Genomic DNA, 25,975 nt, shown 5'->3' with positions numbered 1-25,975 from the left:
GAAGACATTTTCAAGGGAAGACTATATCAATAGATATAGGGTCTACTGCCATAGCATCTTTCAATGGGGGCGAGAGATTAGGCTCAAGTATGAATAGGGCATGGGCAAGTTGGAATTCATAACGAAGGAGCAGACTGGGAGGTCAGTGTATGGAAAAGTACTAGGAGGAAATGTCAGGGATAAGGGGAATTCTGGCTAAACTAACAAGGCCAGGGTGATCAGACATCACCCAGATGGTAGAGGATGAAGAATCCAACCAGATATGGAGGGTGGGGGCTCTGGTCCAACTGACTTAGCAGCATTTTTGCTAAAATTGGACAATGCAGAGACAACCACGAAAGTCTAAAAAGCAGGCTAAGTTAAAAAAGAGTTCAGGGGAGCATGAGTAGACTTTGGTCTTTGTCAGCTCTTTTCCCTATATTGTGCAGCCCCTTGGTTTTTATTATTCTTATCAATGGCTAATACTTATTGAGCCCTTATTATGGGCACAATGTTAAGTTAGATATATCTGTTAATCCTCCCGACAGCCCTGCCAGTTATAATTATCTCCAATTCAATGATGAGAAATATAAAACCCAAAAAGTTAAGTCACTACTATAGGATTCCACATATGCAGAGTAATAGTTTCAAAGTTCAAACCCACATTTGTTCTAAATGTGCTAAACTGTAAGTAGGACAATGCACAAGTTAAATATTAGCAACAAAATTCACCCCCAATCCCAACCCTCAGCTGTCTTCCCAGAAGTCCCCGCCTCCCCGACCCCTCAGGTGCAGCCAAACCGGCCTGCCCCGCCGCAGTCCTCGTCTAGTGAATATATTTTGTCTTATACCTAACTACAATGTAAAAGTTTAAAGTTTCTTCATTATTGTTTCAAATTCAATGGAGATGGAAATGAGTCCATCATAAGTCTCTAAGTATTTCATATTCTTGGAGAGCTTTATTAAACAATTCTTTGCTCTGCTTTATTCAATTTCTTTGGCTTTCCGTTACAAGCCTTTTTTTAAGCCTTTAACTATATTGTTTCTTCCTTGAATTGTTTTTCTTTATTAGATGTTGTCTGATTTCATCTAATGATGACAGGCTAACAGAATATTAACTTACTATATCTTAGTACATAGAAAACACTAAAATTTATGGGCACACATTTAGAATGAAGAGAACCTTCTATATTAAACTGAAATTTTCAACAGTTCTCAATCAATTGATCCCATAAAGAGTAGGTTAGGGGCTGGCCCGGTGGCTCAAGCGGTTGGAGCTCCATGCTCTTAACTCCGAAGGCTGCTGGTTCGATTCCCACATGGTTGTCAGTTCAATTCCTCGAGTCCCGCAAGGGATGGTGGGCTCCGCCCCCTGCAACTAACAACAGCAACTAGACCTGGAGCTAAGCTGTACCCTCCACAACTAAGACTGAAAGGACAACAACTTGATTTGGAAAAAAGTCTTGGAAGTATACAATCTTCCCCAATAAAGTCCTGTACCTCTTCCCCAATAAAATCTTTAAAACAAACAAACAAAAAAAGAAAAACACAGAAAAATAACTTTAAAAAAAAAAAAAAAGGTTAGGGGCAGCTGGTTGGCTCAGCAGTTAGAGCGCAGTGCTCATAACACCAAGGTCGACAGTTCTATTCCCCCATGGGCCAGTGAGTTATGCCCTCCACAACTAGACTGAGAACAACGACTTGACCTGGAGCTGAGCTGCTCCCCCCACAACTAGATTGACATGGAGCTGATGAGTCCTGGAAAAACACACTGTTCCCCAATTTAAAAAAAAAATTAAAGAAAAAAAGAGTAGGTTAGATGAGCTTACTTCATTCATGGCAGGAAATCTGAGAGGAGCAGAGACCTTCTGCTGTCCATTGTCATAAATATAGACGAGGCTCTGACCAAAGGGCCTTTTTCCAGGCATGTGAACTATGGTTACGTTGTGCTGATAAAGGAAAACATATATTTAAAAAGTGAAAATTACATTAAGTATTTGGAATGACAGATGTTTTCAGAATATTACTCTATAACCAGCTTATGTGAATAGCAGAACTTTAAGAGTAAGCATAACTAAATGTTGATTAAAAACGATGATCTCAAAGTGAATAACATTTTTTCTGTAGTACTTTAAAAGCACTGATGTCTAGTCTAGAAAATCTACACATAACTCTAACAGTATCTTTTCTGCACTTTACAAGTCTATGAGTATTTTTTAAAATTAATTTTTCTAACGAGAATCATTTTATATTTTAAGAAAAGCAACAGAAATGCACTTTAAACGATCTATGTGTTTTAACAACTTATTTGAAATTCAAAATCATATTTGATTCGAGAAAACTTGAAATAACTCGTAACATTTCATTTAATATTTTAGTAGAAAAATGACTACTGGGAAATTTACAATGATGATGATAAATGGTATTAACCTTCTTATAGATGAACTTCAACATGAACAGAAAGTGAAAATTAATCAACTCTCAAAAAGCAGCTGACAACACTTGATGTACATGCATCAAATATGTTTTTTAAAGGAAAGAATCAAGAAACTAAATGTGATACCCTAAAGCCTTACCCAGAGGGAGTCACAGAAACTGTGGTCAGGAAGCGTAACTGTTGCATATTCTCTTTTCGTGCATACTGCTACAACCAACATACCTGAATGGGTAATAAAAGCTTCAAAACCCATGCCACTTCCTGTAAAAAAACTAACAAAAATATTTATTATCAGAACTTTTGAAGTCAGTTGTTCAGTTTTATCATCACTGAAGCACACAAAACCATAATGTCATCATGAGTAGCTTTATCAAACACACTGCACATACATTCTATTGCCACACATCAGTCCAACCTTGCTTCAAAGATGATTTTTAAATCTTTTCTTGGCATAAGAGTAAAAGGTAGCCTTATAACTGGAATTCCATTAGCAAACTATAATAAAGCTATAAACTTTCAAATCTTCAAAATGTTTCCAAATAAGATTCATAAAGCATGAATAAAGGTCTTAAAAATCAAAAAGCGAGGGATGGCCTAGTGGCTCAGGCGGTTGGAGCTCCAGGCTCCTAACTCCGAAGGCTGTCGGTTCGATTCCCACATGGGCCAATGGGCTGAGCTGCCTCCCAGATGGCTCAGTTGGTTGGAGCACGGGCTCTCAACCACAAGGTTGCCAGTTCAATTCCTCGACTACCGCAAGGGATGGTGGGCAGTGCCCCCTGCAACTAAGATTGAACACGGCACCTTGAACTGAGCTGCCACTGAGCTCCCGGATGGCTCAGTTGGTTGGAGCGTGTCCTCTCAACCACAAGGTTGCTGGTGCAAGTCCCGCAAAGGATGGTGGGCTGTGTCCCCTGCAACCAGCAACAGAACTGGACCTGGAGCTGAGCTGCACCCTCCACAACTAAGACTGCAAGGACAACAAATTGACTTGGAAAAAAATCCTGGAAGTACACACTGTTCCCCAATAAAGTCCTGTTCTCTTTCCCCAATAAAATATTTTTTAAAAAATCAAAAAGTGAAAAGAAAAAAAAAGTAAAAAGCATATTAAAAATCGTTACTGAAGTAACAGTCTGGGTGTACATACATATAGGTTTTCTAGTCCTTTGTATAACTATATAGCACCTTCAACAAAAAAGAAAGATTACCATTCATTTTCAAGTTTATTATTCCTTTTTTATCCATTTTTACAGTACTTTTAAGAAGAAATTTGTTTTTAAACTGACCTCAGAACTCAATTAGCAAAATATTTAAGATGTACAATTATTATTATGAAAGCAAAAAAATACATAATTAAACTGTGTGCACCCTAAGGATGAAGAAGCTTCGGATATATTGTTGTACATTTAAAAACTAGATGCTTGGAAAAGCTTTTTCCTGTTTAAAGAATCACAGCATATATCATATGACAGTATTCATTTATATTCCATAACTTGTACCAGTACCTGTACAGCTGTTTTCTTTTTCCTCCTTTGTTAGCGCTGCCAAGAGTCATCTGATCTTGATCTAAGCAAAACCAAGCATTGCAGGAAAAGGCAGACCCTGGCCATTTCTGTATAGAAGGCACAGAAATTCCTGCCATACTATGTGACAAATTGAAATACTGCAGTGCACTCTCTAGACTTTGTTTTCGGGCCATTGTCAGGATTGCTCGAGTCACAGGAGTTGTATAAGGGTGCATACACTCAGATTCATCCACCCTCAGCAGTCTTAGTAGTCGACGTATTTCTTCTGAACTCACTGACTGACTCCCCAAAGAACCATGGAGTGCAATCAGGTTCTCAGCACAAGTTCGATGAAGGGAAGAATGGGAATCGAGGGTTTCAATGATTCTAATTCCCATGTTTGCATTGACACAAACAGTTCGACTCTGCCTATTAATGCAACAAATTATTTTCAGCCAATCAGAGATGAAGATCTGCAGGTCATGAGATTCTAGCTCTGGAAGCCACTGGATAAGAAGCAAGAGAGGCTGGACATTACTAATGCCCAAAATCCCAACTGAAGTGTGGTCACCCTCTACAGCCTGGAAGGCAACATAAGAGACAAAGCTTAGTTAGCATCTTTGATGTAAAGAAAATGGAACTTTTTAAAATAAAGCTAAAAAAAACTCACCATATTCATAAGTTCTTTAAGTAGTTCCAGTGATGGTTGACCCAGGGATTTTAATACCTCAAACATATGTGTATAACCAATTCTTTCTTTAAATACTTCCTAGGGGAGGGAAAGTCAACATATCAAAGCACATTTTCAAAGACTGAAATTATTGGAAATTTTTTAAAATGTTGAATTCCCATTTAAGTTAATTAACTTATTTTTAAAAATATGAGTTCAACATATCTGTTTTCTCAAATAACGTATCTTTATCTTAAAGTAAACTCCATATACCTTCTGGAACACAATGTTATAATAATCTGCCAAAATGTAATGAAATTAGCAATAGTTGTATATTATAAAATTATTGTATTACTTACTGATTAGGTCAAATGACACTTCCTTTACCTTCTTCATTTTATTTGTAAATAATGCAGTATTACACGAAGTCAAAATAAAAATGAAGGAAAAATAAAGAGAATCTCTGGGGAGTAACAGGAGTTAGACAGCAGCCTCAAAGGTCTAAAGAGTCCTGGCAATTTTGAGTAGTGGCTAAAAAACACTTGGTAGTTGTCGCTCTACTTTTTGTATCTAAATGGTATGAATTATCTGGAGCATTGAGTTCATTTAGTAAGGTCTTACTTAGTCACATATATTTTTGAACTAGTGAGCATTCAAAGCCATAAAGTAGAATATAAAGACAACCAAAACACCTAGCAACACTAAACTGGACCAGTAAAATAGGTAGAAATATATATACTCATTATAAATTTAAAAGATTTAAACAAAATGAGTTAAGATTAGTTGTCTCTGGGGAGGGGAACTAGTTGACTATGGAACAAGGGTAGCAAGACCTTTTTTTTCAAAAGGCATTTTTAAAATAATCTTTTAAATTTTAAACCATACAAGGCATTCGATAGTATAAAAATTCATATTGCAAAAAGACTTGAACATCATTTTAGTTTTGAATTTCATACTACAGTACAAGCAATCCATTATACTTATAAACCAATTACTTAAAACTTAAAATGATATTTTTCCTTACAGAAACTCTTTTAAATGGAGATTAGATTCCCAGGCCAATCTGTAGCCACTGTAAAAGCCTATTCAGCAGGCACCTAACCAAGAGTTATTTATACAGAGGGTGCCAAAAAAATGTATACACATTTTAAGAAAGAAAAAAATTGCACTAATATATACCGATAACAAAAGATGAATACATGTCACATTTGACTTCTGCAATTACAAGAGGTGCTCAAAGTGGTTACTATCAGTGTCCAGACACTTCTGATTACACTGAACTACTTTTTGAGCAATGCTGACCAAAGTGTCCATGTGTATACATTTTTTTGGCACCCCCAGTATATAGCAACACTTACAGGGCAACAGTTAGTATTCTAACAAAAACCAATGGAGAGTAAGGAATACAACTGAAGGTATGGCTTAGGGAACAAGAAGTAATTCATTCATTTCTGGTATTAGACAGGTAAGGCATGAAATATATTTGAGGTGATGGATAAGAAGATAAAATGGTAGTAATAGAAAATGACATTTTTAAGCACTTACCATGTACCTGGCACTATGCTTTAAAATATGCTTACCACTTTAAACAAATGATCTCACTAATCCTTAAAACTAATCAATGAGGAAACCAGTAGCACAAAATCAGCATAAATGGACAGCAGGACAGAATGGGAGGTAGTGAGTGAGAAGGGAAAGAAAATCCTGAGGTTAGTGACTACAAACAAAGAAGCTGCAGTTTCACTGCCATCTGGAAAAGCAAGTCCCAAATTAGTAGGGCTGTTGACATGTGAAAAATGTTCATGTTTTAGGCAGTAAAACTGATTAAATAGTGAGTGAATTTTTCTTAATTAATGAAGAAAAATTCACATAAAATTTAATCCTTTAAACGCACTACCATAGAATCACTTAAAATGATCATTTCGACATGTCAACACCAGTACTCTCTTCATTGACTGACACTGCAAATCCCTACTAGTTTGTGGTTCAGTCATCAATGTCTTAAATAATCACAAAGTAGGGCCGGTAGGCATCTGTCTTTAAAATTATCAGCAAAATGATTCCTATACTAAGATGAGATATTTTGAGAATTATTTCATTTCAGGTGTGCAACCATATGTATTACATACTTTCGTACATAACTTTGGGAATTACATACTAAAACTGGTATATCTAAGATAGCATTTTAGAGCTTGGCAATATATGTTTCACCTTAGCAGCTGGAGATTTGTTCATTACCGCTGTCAGAGCCTGAATGGTTGATACAGCCAAACAATCCAACTGTGCCTGAAACACCTACCAGAGGGGGGAAAAAAAGCAAGAAATTAACAAATGTGTTCAAGATTTGTATTTAGTTAGGAAACCTTTGCTCTGAAAACCTGAAAAAATAATTACTTAATATGCAATACATTCCTCTTGCAATGAAATGGATTTCTGAAACACTATAACCTGCAAGAAAAGTTACCTACTTGACAGAAAAAAAGCCACGTGTCAAGAAGGATGAGATTACATTCACTCATTTCATTAAAATGTTTTGGGGAAAAGAACACCAAGCTTAATACATGCTTTTTAAAAAAATAATGGACAATCTCAAGAGGAAGGGAGAGCGGTCTATCATTGGAAACTCTGTTATTCTAATTTTCCTTCAAAAATAAACATGAACTTTCTAGGTTTAAATTTCATTAGCATGTACGAGTCTAAAATAGTCCTGTCTACCTAGCTTCTAAACCCTGTGTTATAGTTGAAATGGTATGTACATACACCAATTAATTACACTTGCAAACAGTAAGGTATATCTATTTTTAAATAAAATTCAGAATTTGAAGAACAGAAAAAGAAATATCTATAAGCATTGTCATGTTTTTGAGAAGGCAACCTGTAATGCTAAAAGTTGTACAAAAAAATATAAAGCAGCTCCATTTTGTCTGTTTCTGTTTAAGCTTCATCATAAAGAAAAGATATATTAAATTTCAGGTCAGTGCATTTATAGCAAAAAAACAAAAGCAAATATAACATCTACAATACTAAAAAAAATGAACATAACTCATCAGGCTTAGTCAACCATAAAATAATAGAACAAGCAGTAGAAAGTTGTAAAAACAAAGTTCCAAAAGTCTGCTTTTGGGAACATATTACTATAACTTGAATCTAATGATTCCATAAATAGGATTTTCCTTTCCTGCTCCCACTAAAAAAAATTTGAGTAAAGAAACTGATTAGATCTTTGTTGTTTTAAGCTAAGCTCTACTACTTCCAGGCAAGTTATTTAATCGAGGATCTTGGTTTTTGTTGATGTTGTTCATTAAACATTATAATAAAGTAAACATATTATATATGTAACAAACACATTATAATATGCATTAAACATATTATAATATGCAAATAAGATCATTCCTATTCTTGATCCAAGAGGACTAGGCATCGCAGTACCGACAACTAGGAATACTAACATAATATAAACCTCTAAGAAGACTATTAATTTGTAAGAAGGACTTAAGAGGTACTAACACTTATTAAGAAATCTAAAACAGTACCCTGCAATTGATACTGCACATCCAGAATAGAAATTAATAGATTATCATGACTCTTTCTATACCACAGCTCTAGCTATAAACCTGGACATTAAGATAATGTTAATAATGACATCATGTAAGCTCTTTCACAAACATTTTGGGAAATAAAAATAACAAAGCAATTTTTATAGGTAGTGTTTTCAAACTAAATTACCTAATGTATTGTAAAAAGCAACATAAATTGCATATTTCTGCCTTATTCCCATATAGAATTGAATTTTTAGAAAAGTTTTATCCTAAGTTAAGACTCAAAGACTTCGGCGTCTTCTTCCCTTCCTCCAAGATTCAGGTTGTCCATTGAATTATAATCATTACTTGTCAACAAGAAGCAAAGAATCAGATATTATTGACCATACATATTCACAAACAAAGCCGTAAAGTCCCAATACACCATAATGCTTAGAAAAAGAAGCCCCAAATATGAAGTCACCACCAGGTGGATAGCATTGATTTTGGGATCCCATTCCTGTACTTTGTATCTTCTCAAACTGAAAAGAACACACACATATACACAGATGGAATACTATTGATCATTTAGACCAACCACCAAGATTTCAAAATATTTATCTTTTAGATAAAAAATAAAAAATAAAAATTGCTTTAAAATTTTTCAAAAATGATTAATGAAGATTAGAATTAAGATAATGTTTGTGTATTTCAAGACATAAGAAAAAAGTACAGGAATAGCTGATCCCATTGACTGATTTTGAACTTCAACTGAAACAAGATGCAGGCTTTGTAGATACCTGGTCCTCATTCATTTCTGTCAGTAATTTGTTGGCAAGGTCTTTCTCGTTCTTGTCTGCCACCTTATTGTTAGCATTTAAAAACAGCTGTTAAAAACAGAGACAAGAATAATGGAGACAGAACATTAAATTGTTACCTAAAAGCAGAAATGAAGTTTAAATGGATTTCCATGTCTCTTGAAAATAAATCCAAGAATCCACTTGTGAAGTATACCACTTTTAAACTGACAATCAACTATTCATTTTTTGGGGGTAACAAAGATTAGTTCATATACTATAAAATTAATTATTATTTATTTCTCTCTTGGAACTCAAAGTTACTAAAATAAGAAACAGCAATAATTAAATTAGTTACTATTTCGAAAATCAAAGAATGCAGCAAATGTCTCACAGAAAAGAGAAAATGTGCTATTAAGACAGACAAAAGATAATGCCGTATATAATGCACAGTAAGGTTCTGTAGCCAATTATATTTGTGAAATTCTATTAAACTAACTTTTAAAAGGGTTCTTTCTGGAAATACTTCTCAGAGTCTCAAACATGCTAATGTGTAGTTTGACAAGGGAGGTCAGTATGCAGCATTTCCCAAATTTATCTGACCACACATTTTTGTTAAAAATTCTTTAACAGGATTCTCCAAATACAAATAAACAGTATAAAGAGCTGAGCATAATTTATATTAGTTTGTGTACTAGAAAAAGGGATTCGAATTATCTTTAACATACATGGGGATTGCCTCCTTCTGAAAGAAATAAAGGAATCAAGTATTTGGTTTAAGTTTATAAAACTCAGCATCCCAAAACATCTCAGTCATAGTATGGGTAAAGAGAAAGAAATTCAAATAAGAGTTAAAAGGAAAAGAAAGTTAGACTTCTAAAGGGATTTATCAAAAGCATCCTAAAAAGAAAGTTCTTCAAGTTCTACCATTTCAAAAATGAGAATAGTCCAGTAATGTGCTGAAATAACACAACATAAAATAAAGTGAATAAAGGTATGGTATGATATGATATGCAAAAACATACATACATAAAGCTTAACCTAAAGATAGATCACTGTACACAATAGAGGATTTGGAATCAGAAACCTTGACGTGAATCTTGGTTCCACTATCTATTAGCTGGTTTTAAAGAAAACTATTTCACTTCTCTAAGCTTGTGTTCTCAAAAAGGAAAAAAATAGTATCTCAAGAAATACGTGTGCAGATTAAATGACATAATCTATGCTGGTTATTAGCATAGTATTTGGCACATAATAAGGGTTTAATAAATGAAAGCTGGTATTATTATTATCAGCAAATGTTTAAAGATTAGTAATATTCCACATTGTCTAGTTTAGGGACACAGAATGGTCAAAACTGATGAAAGCAAAAATGAGTGAAGTTTTTCCAGAAAGTATTCCATATCAAGAATCTTAGAGAGAAGATCCAAGATGGCAGAATCGGAAAAAAAGTCAAAAATAAATAAATAAAGTAATACTGTGATACTAAATTAGAAAAAAATAACAGAAGAAAAATCACTCTGGGAATAGTTTGGCAATACAGAAGATTCAGGTCCAACATAATACTGTCGGACAATTACACTGGAAAATTTCAGAATTAACAAAAATAAGTAACATACATTCAAAAAAATATTTTAAAAGTTTTTACTCTTTAAATCAGTAACTTTATTTCCAGAAATCTAAGGAACTCACACCAAGATTTTACAATACAGATGCTCACTTCAGCTTTATTTACAATAGCAAAACATAAGAAACCCCTCAAATATCAACAATAGTAGAACAGTTAAATAAATTATGGCTTATCCATAGGTTGAAAGAGAAATCCTCAAGCTTGCTGGTCTCAGGACCCCTTAACACTCTTAAAAAATATTGAGAACCCCAAAGAACTTTTATGTGTGTTAAGTCTATCAATATTTACCATATCAGAAATAAAAATCTGTTATGAAATTAAAATATTTGTCTATTCATTAAAAAAATAAAAATAACAACCCATTACATATTGACATAAATAACATTTTTATGAAAAATAAGTATATTTTCAAAAATATACCTTAGTAAGGATGGCACTGCTTCTACATTTTTGCAACTCTTTAAATGTCTGACTTAATAAAAAACAGGTGAACTCTCATAGATGCTTTTACATTTAACTGTTACGATAATGTTGTTTTGGTTAAAGCTCATGAAGAAAATCGAGACTCAAACAGATATGTTGTTAATATTAGACTTTGCAGTTTCCATAAAATGATCTTGGGGACCCACACTTTGAGAATTGCTGGGATGAAAGATTCATAGTTATTAAAAATAAGGTTTTGGTATATATTTTGGGGGAGGGAAGACTCATTTTGGAATGGGAAGACTAATAACATATTTAAATGCAGAATACAAAAATATTCAGTAGTATTCTAAGTTTTAAAGGAAAATATAGTCACACTAAAAATATGTATGAAACTATTATGTGTATTTTGCCGCAATTTTAAAATGTAAATATTATAAATATATGCTTTGTAAAAAGATTAAGAAAAAATCCTTTATACTTCTTTTTTCCTCCATAATCTCTATATTTATTGTGTATTACTCTAGAATTTAAATAAAACTCCACTTTCTTTAAAAAAAAAAAAGTTTGCTCAAAGTTATTAAGGCAATGTATATGAATCCAGGCAGGTATGACTCCCAAAGTCAGGTTTTCAATTACACCATTCTATCTACTTCCAACACTCTTTCCATAGAGCATCCCTCAGTTGTTCCTTTCACAAATTCTCATTCCTACTAAGACTCTCTTGATAAATTTTTGTTGTAGTTGATTTTAAGGGGTAGATATAGAGAAGAAAAGGAAGAAAATAAAGAAAACAAAGATGAACAAGACCAGCATTAAGAACTTTCCAGAATCTTATGACATAAGTCCTCATGGAACTTTATTTGCAATATGTACAATATTCTGTAATGCTTGCATTTTTTTTTAAATGATTTCAACTCCAAGCAGGGTACTAAAGTCAACGTAATGGGTTTGAATCATTCTCTTTGGTACTAGAAATTTGCTGTTATTTTCTTCTCATTAATTCAAATATCACTGAACAGCGTTAAAAAATGTTTTTTTACATTAATTCAAAGTATATCCCCCTTTCAAATCGTAATATTGTAAAACAAAATAACTCTTAAATGTTTAAGGTTCATCATCCTATCACAAAAATTAAAAGAATGATTCCATGGAATTGTATTTTAAGTACTGTATAGTATGATGAAAATCATTTTGACAAGCCCTGAAGTCTTTACACAAATATTTAAGGAAATTAATGCATACTTAAACTGGCTGGTGACTCTCACATAAAAAGAAAGCACAGAAACTGCAGTCAGCTTCAAGTTTTCCATGTAATTCATAAATTATATACCTTAAGCTTTAGTTGACAATGTTTCCAATAGATCTGAATATTTAAATAACAATTGCTTTTATTCTCTATTACTATATAAAATAGAATGATTCATTCCTTAGTAACAAAAAAGTTTAAACAGAAATCAATCATAAATATCTATAGCATCCTGTAATATGATTGGAAATTTAAAGTTTTCACAAGACTCCCAACATTTTTATATATTCAGAAATCAAATCACCTATCTTCTTCATCAAATATGTTTGTGTACTAGTAAAACCAGTAATTCTCCTATATTTAAAGCACAGAAAGCATTTTTTTCTTACTGTCTAAACAGTGACCAGTAAGACCAAAACTATGTATAACAATGAATGTAGGGTCAGAAGACATACCTGGGTAAGAAATTCTATCTCCTTCCATCATGTATTATTGCTAACCTTGAGCTAATCATTTAATCTCATAGAACATATTTCCTCACTTGTATAATAAAAGAGTTGGACAGTTTAGTTCAAAGTTTCTCCCTTGTTTTTATGACTTAATAATTAATATTTGGTGATGAATCTACAGTGATTCTGACTAAAATATTCTGAAAATAAAGAAGACCACTACAGGCAGGGAAGGCCTGGATCCCAAAGGCTGGCTTTCCCCTCTGAAATGAAAGTGGTATCAAATAATTAAATTTTAAAACGCTATGACTGTCATCACGTTTCCAAAGCTAAACTATAAGAAACTGTGGGCTGTACCATAATAGAAAGAGCAAATATTAGCTTACACCATCATGACAACTATCTATAAACAGATTTGTACTTTTAAAAAAGTTACTGTTGAACATGATATGATAGAGATTTTTTATTATATCTGAGTTTCATATATTGAAGAAAAGTATATACTAATAAATTTTAGTAGGAACTACATTTTATCCTAGTGATTTACCCTTCTATAATGTGATTTGTAGGTTCTCGACACATGTGCGATTTTGTATTTATTACTGAAGTCACCTTTATAACTGATAAAGCCACACTGCTTTTCTATAACAACAAAAAAATGTTTTATAAACATTTCTCTTATGCTGCTTTCATCTCACCAGGATTTCTTTCCCAAGAATGAATAATTTTAAAAGGTGGGGTAATTTGGTACTTTGGGTTAATTCTCCAGTGGTAATTTGGTACTTTCATGAACTTCATAAATATTTCTTACTATTTACTTAATATATTCTTTACTATTTTATGCTCTTCTTTACTATTTTAATGCTTTCAGGATTTTCCCTCCTAACAGTGTGGAATAATTCAAGGAGCTGATAGTAAAATGCTTATTCTGGAATATTCTCACAGAATCAGAATGGACCCCTAGTATTTTTCAGCAGGGAGTTCATGAAGGAATATCTCAAATAGAAAGGTAAAAGGTGTTTGAAGTAGTTTCATTTTCTAAGGCTTCTTTCTCATTTCTGATACCATTTTGATATTTATGGAAATATGATACAATAATCAGAGATATTAGATATTACATACACATAAATCTGCTACAAGTGTAAATTAGCAAAAATTAAGAAAAATAATGAACAAATTGGTAGTATATATCAAGAACCTTAACAGTATTTCTATTTTTCTACTTTTCTACATTTTCCAATTATTTCTAAGCTGTTTTCAATGTACCCCAAATTTAAAAAAAATTTATGCCTTTTGTCCCAGTAATTCTACTAGAAATAAAATTCTATACTATGAAACTTCAAAAACTTATGTAATAGCAAAAAATATTGGAAACAAATTAAGCATCTACCAACAGGGAATAAATTATGATACATCCACTTAATATAGTATATAGATATTAACAGCACAGAAAAATACTAATAATCTTAAATGAAAAAATGAAACAAGCACGAAATTATGTGCGTCAAATGCTCACACCAAATTTTAATAATGCATAACAAAAAAGACTAAAATTCTACAAGAAACAAAAACCCAACCTAAAACTGCGCAAAGGACTTGAATAGACATTTCTCCAAAGATACTCAAATGGCCAAAAAGTGTATGACAAGATGCTCAGTATCACTAATCATTAGAAAAAGTCAAACCAAAATGTGAGATATCACCTTACATTCATTAGGATTGCTATTATAAAGAGAGAGAGAGAGAGAGAGAGAGAGAGAGAGAGAGAGAGAGAGAGAGAGAGAGAGAGAGGAAGAAGAAGAAGAAGAAGAGGAGGAGGAGGAGGAGGAGGAGGAGGAGGAGGAGGAGGAGGAGGAGAGGGAGGGGGAGGGAGAAGAGGAGAACAACATAAGGAAGAGGAGAAGGGGGAAGAGGAAGAAGGAGAGGAGAAAATAATTGTTGATGAGGATGTGGAGAAACTGGATCCTTTGTGCACTGTTGGTAGGAATGTAAAATGGTGCAGTCACTATGGAAAACAGTAAGGTAGTTCCTCAAAAACTTAAAAATTTAATTGCTATAGGATCCAGCAATCCCACTTCTGTATATATATACCCAAAAGAATTGAAAACGAGGTCTATAAGACATTTTTCTATACTTATATTCATAACAGCATTGTAGCCAAAATGTGAAATCAACACAAGGGTCCATCAACAGATAAATGAATAAACAAAATGTGGCATATACGTACAATGGAGTATTATAATATTTGGTCTTAAAAAAGAAAGACAATTCTTCAATAAGCTCCAACATGGATGACTCTTGAAGACACTATGCTGAATGAAGTAAGTCAGTCAAATACTGTATGTGTCCACTTATATGAGGCACTTAAGAGTAGTCAAAATCATAGAGACAAAAAGTTGAATGGTGGTTGCAGGGGGAAGGGAAAATATGAAGTTGTTTAATGGGTACAGAGTTTCAGTTTTACAAGATGAAAAGAGATATGGGGAATGGATGGTAGTGATGGTTGCACAACTATGTGAATGTATTTAGTACCACTGAATTATACACTTAAAAATAAAGAAAATAAATAGTAATAATATATTCAAATTTGAATCAAAACATAAATAAAACAATAACGTCTTAAAAATCAAAGACAGTAATAGTAGAAAAATACCTTGCAATTCTGTAGCAGTCGTATGAGATGTTCAAAACAATTACTGTTAAGAAAAATGGCCTGAAGAACAGGCCTATCCATGCAGTCTAACATGGCCGTGATGGTATCTAGAAAATAAAAACAAAATCAACCATTTATAAAGTAGAAAATTTGGGATCACACAAAAATTTACTCTAGCTGTATTTTTAATTTAGGCTTTTCAGTTGACAAGCAGATATAAATTAATTAGGAAATAATAGGATGGGAGTTTTTTAAAAAATCTGTTTTACTTGATAAGAAAAGTGAACATTTTTATACTTTATTAAAAATATTTAACTTTTTATGTAAGTGAAATATATTTCCCGGAGTTTACTTAGTTGTTCTTCCATTATAATGCTCAAGTATAACCAGTTGAGGTTCCCAACTTGCTGTCAATAAGCAACACATGGTTATGTCTGGCAACATAGTCTCATTTATATAGTATACAATTAACATACCTATGGCCATTATGAAAATGAGACTCAGTAATTAATCTGTTTGTGATGATGCTTTGCTCTTGTTTCCTACTGAAATACCGCCACCATTCAGAAATCAAAGAACATTTGGCATAGATAATATGATAGTTCCCAACAAAAAAGAAGTCAATAGTCTTATAGTCAAAAAAGAAGATGTATATAGTCTTATAGTTTTAAACTTCCTTATAAACTTACAATTTATAATAATTATAAAACCTGACATGTTATAACATTAAAATAACACGTATACAAGATGAATCTTATTTTCCTACAGAAACACAATTGAAATGGTTCACTAAGTTTCACCAAGATTTGACATCCAATAATTTTTTATTAGACACCACACACACACACCCACACAAGCATTTTTTTAAGCCTGTAGCACTACACAACAAACCATTAATGTTGCTTATGTCTTGGTGGTAGGACATAAAAAACTTTTTATTTATCTCAATTTCCTAGTTTAGCTGTAATAAAAATATTTTTATTCTATAAAAATGATCTATCAGTAATATTTTTATCTATCAGTCTAAGAAGGAAATACAGTAAGAAATCACATATTGTTGAAGGAGATTGCAGAGACACAGATGTATATAAGCACAGAATAACAAAAAATAACCAACACAAAGAGAGGAAAAGAGAAACAAGACACAGACACAGACACAGACACACACACACACACACACACACAAACACGCAGAGGCTGTGAGGAAAACAAAACAAAGCAAAGCAAAAACAGAGGTCCTCTAAGGAAGGACAGATGTTGAAATAATATCTATAGAGATGTTATAGAAGCACATATAAAATTGATTGTGTGTGATTCTTTGCCATAGGTTAGAAACTACAAATAGCACTTTCTGCAAATTTACTTTTCCTAGAATTTCAAAATCGTAGCTGACTTTCTTTTTAACATTGATGCTTTTAGTAGATAACATTTTCAAAAAATAATACTGGGTTGGCAGATGGCTCAGTTGGTTAGAGCACAAGCTCTGAACAACAGGGTTGCCAGTTCAATTCCCACATGGAATGGTGGGCTGTGGCCCCTGCAACTAAACAGTGAAAATGGCGAGTGGACTTGGAACTGAGCTGCGCCCTCCACAACTAGATTGAAGGACAATGACTTGGAGCTGATGGGCCCTGGAGAAACATACTGTTCCCCAACAGTCACCAATAAACTTAAAAAAACAAACAAACAAAAAATCTTTAAAGAATACTGAGGCTCGATTTTGTTATTGTTAAAGCAAAGATGTTGCACAAATGAATTCCGTATTAGTTACCTCAAAATCTAAATAGTCACATGATATATGAATTAGACAATCAATGCTTTCTATACAGTGGCTTTGCATTTCAAATGAAAATGGGAAATATAAAAGCAAAAAAAACAGACTCTGAGAAAACAGTATAATAAACTTCATGTGATACTTACTCAGCATTTTGACCTGTAGATCTATGAACCGGCTTTCCCACTCTCTGGACCTCCTTTGATTAGGTAAAGCTGAATGATCTGAATTTAGTAATTTAAAATAGTTCTCCAGAATAGTACTGGTTTCCACTTGACGCTGGTCAGAGCTGCTAGTGAGAAGGATATGTACCACTTCTGTAAGGCACTTCAGAGTAAGTTCTACCTTCCTACCCACTTCTTCAGGATTTCCGTCCTCCCAGGAATCACAATCTGCCAAAACTCTCATAAGAACTTCCATGGTGGCTGGAGAAATTGCTTGCAAAGCATTCCTCTGAAACATGAAAGACAATAAAAATGAAACCCCAACCTAACCAGAGTTCTGATGTTTGCAAAGATGAAGAGAATTTAATAAATCCTAAGATAACATTTTATTTTAATAAATCAACATACAAAAAAATTTTAAACAGGTACTTTCAGAGACACTGCTAGGTAGTGTTTTTAAAAGTCTTCATTTCCTCACTAATAGAATTCTGATTTTATTCAGAGAGCAATCTGCTTATATAGAAAACTCACTTACCACCCATCCTCCCATGCAGCTAGAAATAGCCGTGTGACATAGTTTGGGTCAAGGATATATGCCAGTAGACTATAAAGAGGATATCACTTTACAAATAAAAAATGAAGGACCCTTTGCTCTTGACCTTTTCACCTGTTTCCTGCCTGGAGTGCAGACATGATGCTTGGAGCCGCCTTAATATCACAAGGAAACAAACCCAAAAATTAAAGTAAGAAGGCTACAGAGAGCAGAACAAGAATATCGAAGGATCGTAGTCCTTGATGATATCACTGAGCTGCTATACCAGACCGGAACTATCTGCGTCTGGATTTCCTATGGGAGAATCAAAAACAAAACAAGCAACAGCAACAAAATAACCCTGATTTGGTTAAGCCTCTCTCAGGTTTTCTGCTGGTTACAGCAAATCCATCTCCAATGATATTGATATATAAGAGGACTGTTGTGGCTCTGAGTCTACATATTTCTGAAATTTTAAGTAATTGGTAACTATTTGAAGTGATCCATTAAACTTAGAAATGAACACTATATATTGCCCTAAATTGTTAAACTGATATACCGCGTTTCCCGGAAAATAAGACCTAACCGGAAAATAAGCCCTAGCATGATTTTTCAGGAGGACATCCCCTAAACATAAGCCCTAATGTATCTTTTGAAGCAAAAATTAGTATAAGACCCAGTCTTATTTTCGGGGGAACATGGTATAATAAATAAGAAGACAGTTATGCAAAATCATCTGAAAGTAATAGCATTGAGGCCATTAGGACTTGTTATCAACATTAATAAATAATATCAATAATAACAAGTACTATTATGGAAGAAATTGCTGATAGCCCATCCAACATCCATTTTCCTCTACTTCTTTATTAAAAGAACCCCTGATATTTTGCTGGATACACAGCTACCAGGAATAAAGATTACATTTCCTAACCTCTCCTGCTGCTAAGGAGGCTGAGGAAGCAGGTTTTGTCAACATTTTTATCTGGATGTATTTGCCCTCTTTACAGTTATCTGATGAAGTTTAGTAAATAAGATAAAGACATCAAGTGTCAGCTTTTCAAAATCTTCTTTAAAGATAGTTGGCACATGTCATTTGTCTCCTTCATCTCCCTCCATCATGTGCCTAAAATGCAGACTATATGGCCAAGCTCTAGAAGCTATCTTGTAGCACAAGGAATAATAAGAACAACAAATTGATACTCAGAAGGAACCTGAGTCCCTGAAGATCTAGAGCCACCAGATTAACTCAGGACTGCTTACCGCTTTTTTTTTTTTTAATGAGAGAAAAAAAGTAAACTTCTAACTTAAGCTGCTATGATTTTAGGATTTACTGGTACTTACAGGGAATCATAAATCTCCCCGATACATGTGTGATTTACTTAGTTCTCATGAGCGCAGGTACTTTGCTAAGTGCTTTACATATATTATGTGTCATTTGGTCCTTATTACTACTGCATAAATGTTACTATTTTCATATTATAAATAAACTAAAACATATGTAAATAGTTTATCCAAGGTCACACAACTACTTAAGAGATGGACATGGGATTTAAAGCTATGTCAGTCTGCCTCCAAAGCCCTTGCTCTTAACACCAAACAGAACAAATACGCCGATGGGAAGCCCAGGTATAGTGCTTTGGGAAAGGAGACCAGGCTGTTCTCTACGACAAGGCCATTCTTTATGCCTTTAGATATCCAATTTATCTAAATACCCTGGCCCTGATGCTATATTCAACAAACAACCTTCTGACTTCAATATACATAGCTGTAACTTAGAGCTGTAACATGATTATAAAGATCTTGAGTATTTTCAGTACCTAAAACGATAAACTGGCCTTCTAATACCTACTTAATTTCCATTTGAGTTTTAAGTACTAGAGATCTCTCAGGGCTTGATTACCTCTGGGCACTAACAAATCTGTGTGTTCAGAAAGGAAATGGGATCAAACTAGAGTCTCCATTAGTCAAAAACAAGGTCATTTTCTATTTTATTCACATATACTTATTATTTTTATTCTTAGTGGAGAAATGATGGAACTAGGGAGATACGGAAGCAAACAAACGACATCAGCTAATAAAGGAAGGTGATAAAGCAAACAAACTGAAAAATATAATTTTGGTCACCATCCCTCTCACTACAGAGACTCCCACTCTTCTAGAGTGAAGAGAAGAAGGCAAGGCAGCCCACCAAGAAACCTGTGATTTTGTCACCAATAGAAATCATATACATTTTCATATATTATAGTTGTTGCAGTGTCTTAAAACATCATTTATGCTCATCTCTTCTTGAATTACATTAGTTACTAGACTGCTGGTATATCCTTTAATGTGTTACAAATAAGCATATATTATTATGTTACAAATTTGTTTCATTAATATTTACTAATTGCACTTCAATAAAATGCAGTTTTAGTTTCCTTTGTAACCTTATGTATCTTATTTTAGGCATTTGAAACATTCTGACAAAGGGCTTTATCAGACTGCCAAAGGAGTATGTGATACAAAAAGTGTTAGAAACCTCTAACCTAAATTGTGTGATCGAAGAAAACATCTAGAATGTTCCTTCTGAACTATGACCCTATTTTCAACTAGCAATTATACTCAAAGTTTACCAAAGACAGCTTTTAAGACGCTCAACTTAAAAATAAACATTACCAGAATGTTTTTTTAAAGGTTTGTTAAAAACCTTTATATGCATTTTGTAATTATAAGTACACAGAAGAATGACTAAATTCATGTATCTTAAGAAATCAAGCTGCTAGAGCTTGATTTCACCAAGTGGGCTAATTGGGCTGACTATCCCTCTATACTCTAAAGTAGGAACTAATAGTTCAAAGTCAATACATCTAAGATCTTATAATACCAAAAACTGTTAAATCTGGTTATACATTAATTTTATTTTTAGTGCTAATATTATTAGGTTTCTTGTAAGTTAATAAATAAAAGAAGTAGATTACTTTTAAGCAAGATATAAACTTAGAAAAACATTTGTATGGTTCACGAAATTAAAAAAACAAAGAACACATTAAATAATCCATGGAAAGCTTTTTGCACTATTAACAATTGTTTTATATATTAATATTCAACACTTTCCTCACCTGCCCACCGGCTATAATGGCTCCAAAGAGATGCAATAAGCAACACTTAAGACTTTCCTTGAGATGTTCACTTTCCTGAAAACACTCTGTGAATATAATACACAAACAAACAAATAAATGATTTCTCTTTTTATAGTATGATTTATGTCTAAGGAATGTCTTACATGAAACATTAAGAACTATTTGTAAAAAGGCTAAAATCTGTTAAAAGGCAAGGTTGATATGTATTTTTTCATAGGAAAGGAAAAGAGAAACTATCTATCCTGTACTATTTTAGGTGCTTATTTGTTATCTCATTTAATTTCATAATACTCCATATGAGCATATTTTGTCCCCATTTATAAATGAGCAAATGACTTTATCTTGCCTAAAGTCACAGGGCTAGTAAGTAACATCAAAATCAAAGTAAGAGAAATTAGAGCTGCTACTTACGATAAAAGAAAGGAACAAACTCCACGGTCAGAGAAGCTGGTTTATATTTCTGTCTGCTTTTTTCCACCGTACTAAGGATTCGTCTATCATTAAAAAGGAGTTAATATCAAATTACTTAATGGGCAAGTAGAGATGCCACAATTACAAAAATAATTTAAGTTTAATATTTTACTGTCAATTTGTGTATTGAATAATACATCTCCAGGACTAACATAATCTTAAAAAGGAAGTCTAGCCATTTAGTTAAATGCTCACTAATAAAAGAATTTCTTCTTTTGAATTGAGCAAAAACTTTTAAATGTGTGATGGTGAAACATAGAAACCAGGTTAAGTCCCCAAACTGAAACAGAAAAAGGAACTAACTAAGGTAGTAGCTTATTACCACAGTGCAACTGAAATTCATCAGAAATCAGGCTACTTTGTGCCATTTTCTGAAATTTTTATCTGGACACAAAGAGCCCATACTATTGGCTTCTTTCATCTTAAGGATATAGCTCTAGTATGGGCGGGGATCATTTTTGTTTTTAATGACAATTCCAGTTGTCACTGGCTGAATGATGGCTGAAACAGTTCCAGAGACTTTGGTAATGCCAACACAAATATCATGTACTTTTACCAACAACATTTCAATTCAACACAAAATGAGTCTCTTAGATGGGGATGGTGGTGTGGGGAATTGGAGAATAAAGGCTACTGTTATAATGATACATCCAACAGGTAGACTACTGAATATTTTTTTTAAAAAATACAGACTTTTTTTCATGCTCTGAAAGAGCTCTTAATATTGTTAGATAAAACCATCAAAAAAATGGAAAATAAATGAAGAACCACATAGAAAGTCTATACATCTAAAAAGGATCTACTGATAAAGCATTGAATTAAGATGTCTTCTTCACTGAGATACTGAAATTACTTTCCTTATAATTATCCAAAGCTACAAAGAAAAGTCACTGACCATACAATAAGCCAAATAAAATAAGCACAGCTGGACTCAGTAATGACAGAATAAAGAGTTCTTAAGATACAGATCTAATATCCAGATTCACTAGAAATCATATCAGACACCATTTGTTACTTCACTGCTTTCCAAACTGACTATTTCCATTGTGTAGGAGGCATAAGAATTACCATAATCTCTGTATTTACTTTAATTTCAAACATAACATCCTAGAACATTATTGGATCTTCCTATGTAAGATCATTATCAAAAAAAAAAAAAAAATCATTATCAAAGACTGTTTTAACTTTACAACAATATTATTATTACTGGAGTTTCAAACAAAAAATTCAGTCACACCTTTAGAAAAATTCAGTAATACAGTAGAAAAATTAATTTTAGAAGAACGGAATTTATTTTTCAGTTATGTTTTTCCATGAGATTATTTACATTTTGCACATTTATTATCAATTGTGGTATTAACAGATTAGATATATCCTATCCAAACATCCCATGCTACAAGCTACAATAAACATTCTCACTTAATATAATGAAAACGTATTCCTGCAATTTGTGATTAATGACTCATTCTGAAGGCCTTGTATAATATGTAACATATGAACATAAATATTTTCCTTTATAATTGTGGGAAATTTTAATATGCTAACATAAACGAAAGGAGTTAAAACTATTATACATAATACAAATATTAAAGCATAGTGTGTACTACATGTTTTCAATAGATTAACACAGAACAGCTAAAAATGAACTTAGTCTTGTACCATGTTTAGAACATAGCATACGGTTGCTACATTATTATCTGATATTTGGGCCAAGCATCTAGTATTTAGGAGGTGCTAATACATATCAACAGCTTTCTGAGAAAGTTGCAAAAGATCTGTTTGCATCTCAGTTTTCTAAATTTATGTCCCCTGGTCAATTTTTCTGTGCTTCTTTTTTGTGCTCCCATCATGCGTAGGACATAACTATTTTCTTAATTTTTATCTGGAAATAAGTTCAAACTCTTGCAAAAGTTGTAAGAATAAAAATAATACAAAGAACTTCAAATATAGTTTACTCAGGTGCATTGTAAAATTTTATCCCAAATGTTTTATCATTTGTTCACTCTCTTCCCATATATACTAGTGCATATATATACATATACCTGTAAATACACATGTTCAGACATATAATATTTCAGAACATTTAAGAAGAAATTATGTGTATTCTGGCCTTTTACCTCCAAATACTTTAGTGAATACTCCCTAAGAACAAGGATATTGTCTTAAATAACAACACAGTATAGTTATAAATTTCAGTGCATTGAACATTAATACACTTATTTATCTAATCTACCATACATAATCCATTCAAGTTTTGTCAATTGATACAATAGTGTCCTCACCCCCTACCCCAGTACAGCATCCTGTCCAGGGTCAGATATTGCGTTTAGCTGTCATGTGTCTTTTTGTTTTAATTTTTAAAAGATTTTTATTAAAATATAGCTAACAAACAAATTATATTAGTTTCAGGTGTACACCATCATTATTCAACATTTATACATCTAAAGAAGTGATCACCATGATAAGTCCAGCAACCATCTGACACTATACCACACTGACACAATATTGCTGGTTATATTCCTTAGGCTATATATTACATCCCCATGACTTAATTGTTTTATACCTGGAGATTTGAAACTCTTATTCTCCTTCACTTTTTTCCCCTTTTTTCAGCTGTCATGGCTCTTTGGTTTCCTTTAATCTGAAACATTTCCACAGCCTTTCTTTATGACACTTTCGAAGAATGCTGCCCCCCCCCAACCCCTTTTATTCATTAAAATGTTCTTCATTTTGGGTTTGCTTGATGTTTCCATACAATTAGATTCAGATGATGCATTCTTGGCTGGCATACTATACAAGTAATGATGTGTCCTTCTTTGAGTGTCACAGTTGGAGGCACAGATGTCCATCTGTTTCTCACCAATCATGTTAATTTTGATCATCCAGTCAATGTACTATCAGTACTGTACAAAATAATTATCAATTTTTCCTTTGCAACAAATATGTAATCTGTGGGGAAACATTTTAAAACCATGCAAATATGATGTTCCTTATCAAAACTCCCCCCTAGATTAGCATCTTGATCCATATCTTTCCCCTGGTGTGTGCAAAATGCTGTTTTTTTCAACACTAGCATCCTCTGTATCTTTACTAATTGTCATTTGGTCTTTTATTGTAAGCAAGAGCCATCTCTTCTCCATCTATCTATCTAATCTATCTAATCTATCTATCTATCTATCTATCTATCTATCTATCTATCTACCTACCTACCTACCTACCTACCTACCTACCTACCTATCTATCTGATCCATCCCTCCCTCTCTCCCTCCCTCCCTCTATCTATCACTGATGTGGACTCATGAATTCCTTTTTCCCCTCAATGGTTTCTAATTCTTTATTGTAATTAATTATTTTCATGCATACACTGTTCCAGATTTAACCAGTAGGAGCTCCACGGCATTTTAACGTGATAAAATTATTTTTCTCTGTGGGCAGGCAATGAGTCCTACTGAACTTGCACGAAGTAGGACCGCAATAAATATATTTTCAAATAAATATGTGAAAGAGTAAGTCAGTTTCAGGGAAGATTTCTTTCCCTGCACTTTAGTTCCACTTGAGAGAATCTTTCCAAATATGTGAGATTCTACAAACAGAATCAAAGTTCAGCTAATATTAATCAAATCTATTAATTAAATCAAATTACATATGGAGATATGTAAACATTCATATGTTTCATCAAACAAGAAATTTTAAATGGCTCTGTATTTGGAATTACCCTCATTTTAATGATCTGTTTTACCTGTTTTGGTAAGCAACAAGCACAAACAATAAATAAGAAAAAATGTACGTTACAAATTTCCATTTAACTTCAGAACCAGATTAATATATAAGGTATAAATTATTGCTATAGATCCCTTGTACAGGTCCTCCATGAACTATAGATTTCTCATAATTCCATGGTGTATTTGTACTGTTTCATTTCCCTATCAAAGTCAAAGCCAAAGAAACTCAACTCTAAATCTCTGCTTTACTGTTTATCTCTGAAGCAGTTCTTAGTACTACTGGTAAAATTGTTATGTCCACTAGAGATAATACATGGACAGCTTCCAGCATAATTACTGGCATATATATTGTACACACTCATGAAATGCCACCACTCATCCTCTACTCTTTGTCCCTTTTCCTGCTGTCATCTTACATATGTAGAATTCTCTTTCTACATTATATTGTAATGTTTAAATTTTTCTTCTTGTTTTGGCTCTCAAAAGTTGTTTTTGTTTTCAATTACCAATTTTATTTAATTTGTTTTCATTTGTGTCAGGTGTGCCTTTTTATATCTTCTCTCCTCTCATTTTTAAAATCATTTTGCTCTTAAAGATTCCTTTGAAAGCCTCTCCTCTGCCATTTTCAATCTGATGTAAGTTCCTTTTCCTGTATATATTTTGCTGTCTAAAAGAAAAACTCTCTGTCATTGTTTCAAAATTTAAAATGTTATCTTAGAGTTGCCATTACTGAAAAGTTCAAGGTAGAGGATGGAAAGTAGCAAGAGTGAGAGAATGAGATATAATATCCTTAAGAACTCCCTGGCATAAATGTCAAAATAGAGGGAACATTGATTAGTTGAAAAACAAAGTGCTAAATAAATGCTTGAATGAATAAGTCATTTTC

General features: G+C 33.1%; 1 protein-coding gene across 7 annotated transcripts in view; it reads right to left on the bottom strand.

The window, feature by feature from the left end:
• Positions 1-25,975, bottom strand: part of NBEAL1 (neurobeachin like 1) — a 150,306-nt gene that overhangs the window by 88,056 nt on the left and 36,275 nt on the right. For 5 of the 7 annotated variants that reach the window (XM_088794483.1, XM_088794482.1, XM_088794488.1 and 2 more), the window contains exons 7-16: positions 21,308-21,390; positions 20,876-20,961; positions 17,228-17,534; positions 15,308-15,414; positions 8,907-8,993; positions 6,800-6,883; positions 4,589-4,687; positions 3,919-4,499; positions 2,556-2,688; positions 1,809-1,928 (exon numbers count right to left, since the gene is read on the bottom strand). In XM_088794483.1, the coding sequence (XP_088650609.1) occupies positions 1,809-1,928; positions 2,556-2,688; positions 3,919-4,499; positions 4,589-4,687; positions 6,800-6,883; positions 8,907-8,993; positions 15,308-15,414; positions 17,228-17,534; positions 20,876-20,961; positions 21,308-21,390 (1,687 nt within the window). The remainder of the gene's footprint in view (positions 1-1,808; positions 1,929-2,555; positions 2,689-3,918; positions 4,500-4,588; positions 4,688-6,799; positions 6,884-8,906; positions 8,994-15,307; positions 15,415-17,227; positions 17,535-20,875; positions 20,962-21,307; positions 21,391-25,975) is intronic. The other 2 variants (XM_088794487.1, XM_088794486.1) reach the window with 1 other exon arrangement.

Source organism: Rhinolophus sinicus, chromosome 17 (assembly GCF_057876585.1).
Source record: "Rhinolophus sinicus isolate RSI-liver-muscle chromosome 17, RSI-T2T, whole genome shotgun sequence".
NCBI classification, from domain to species: domain Eukaryota; kingdom Metazoa; phylum Chordata; class Mammalia; order Chiroptera; family Rhinolophidae; genus Rhinolophus; species Rhinolophus sinicus.
The sequence above is the reverse complement of the archived record's forward strand: the minus strand, read 5'-3'. Positions and strand labels throughout refer to the sequence as shown.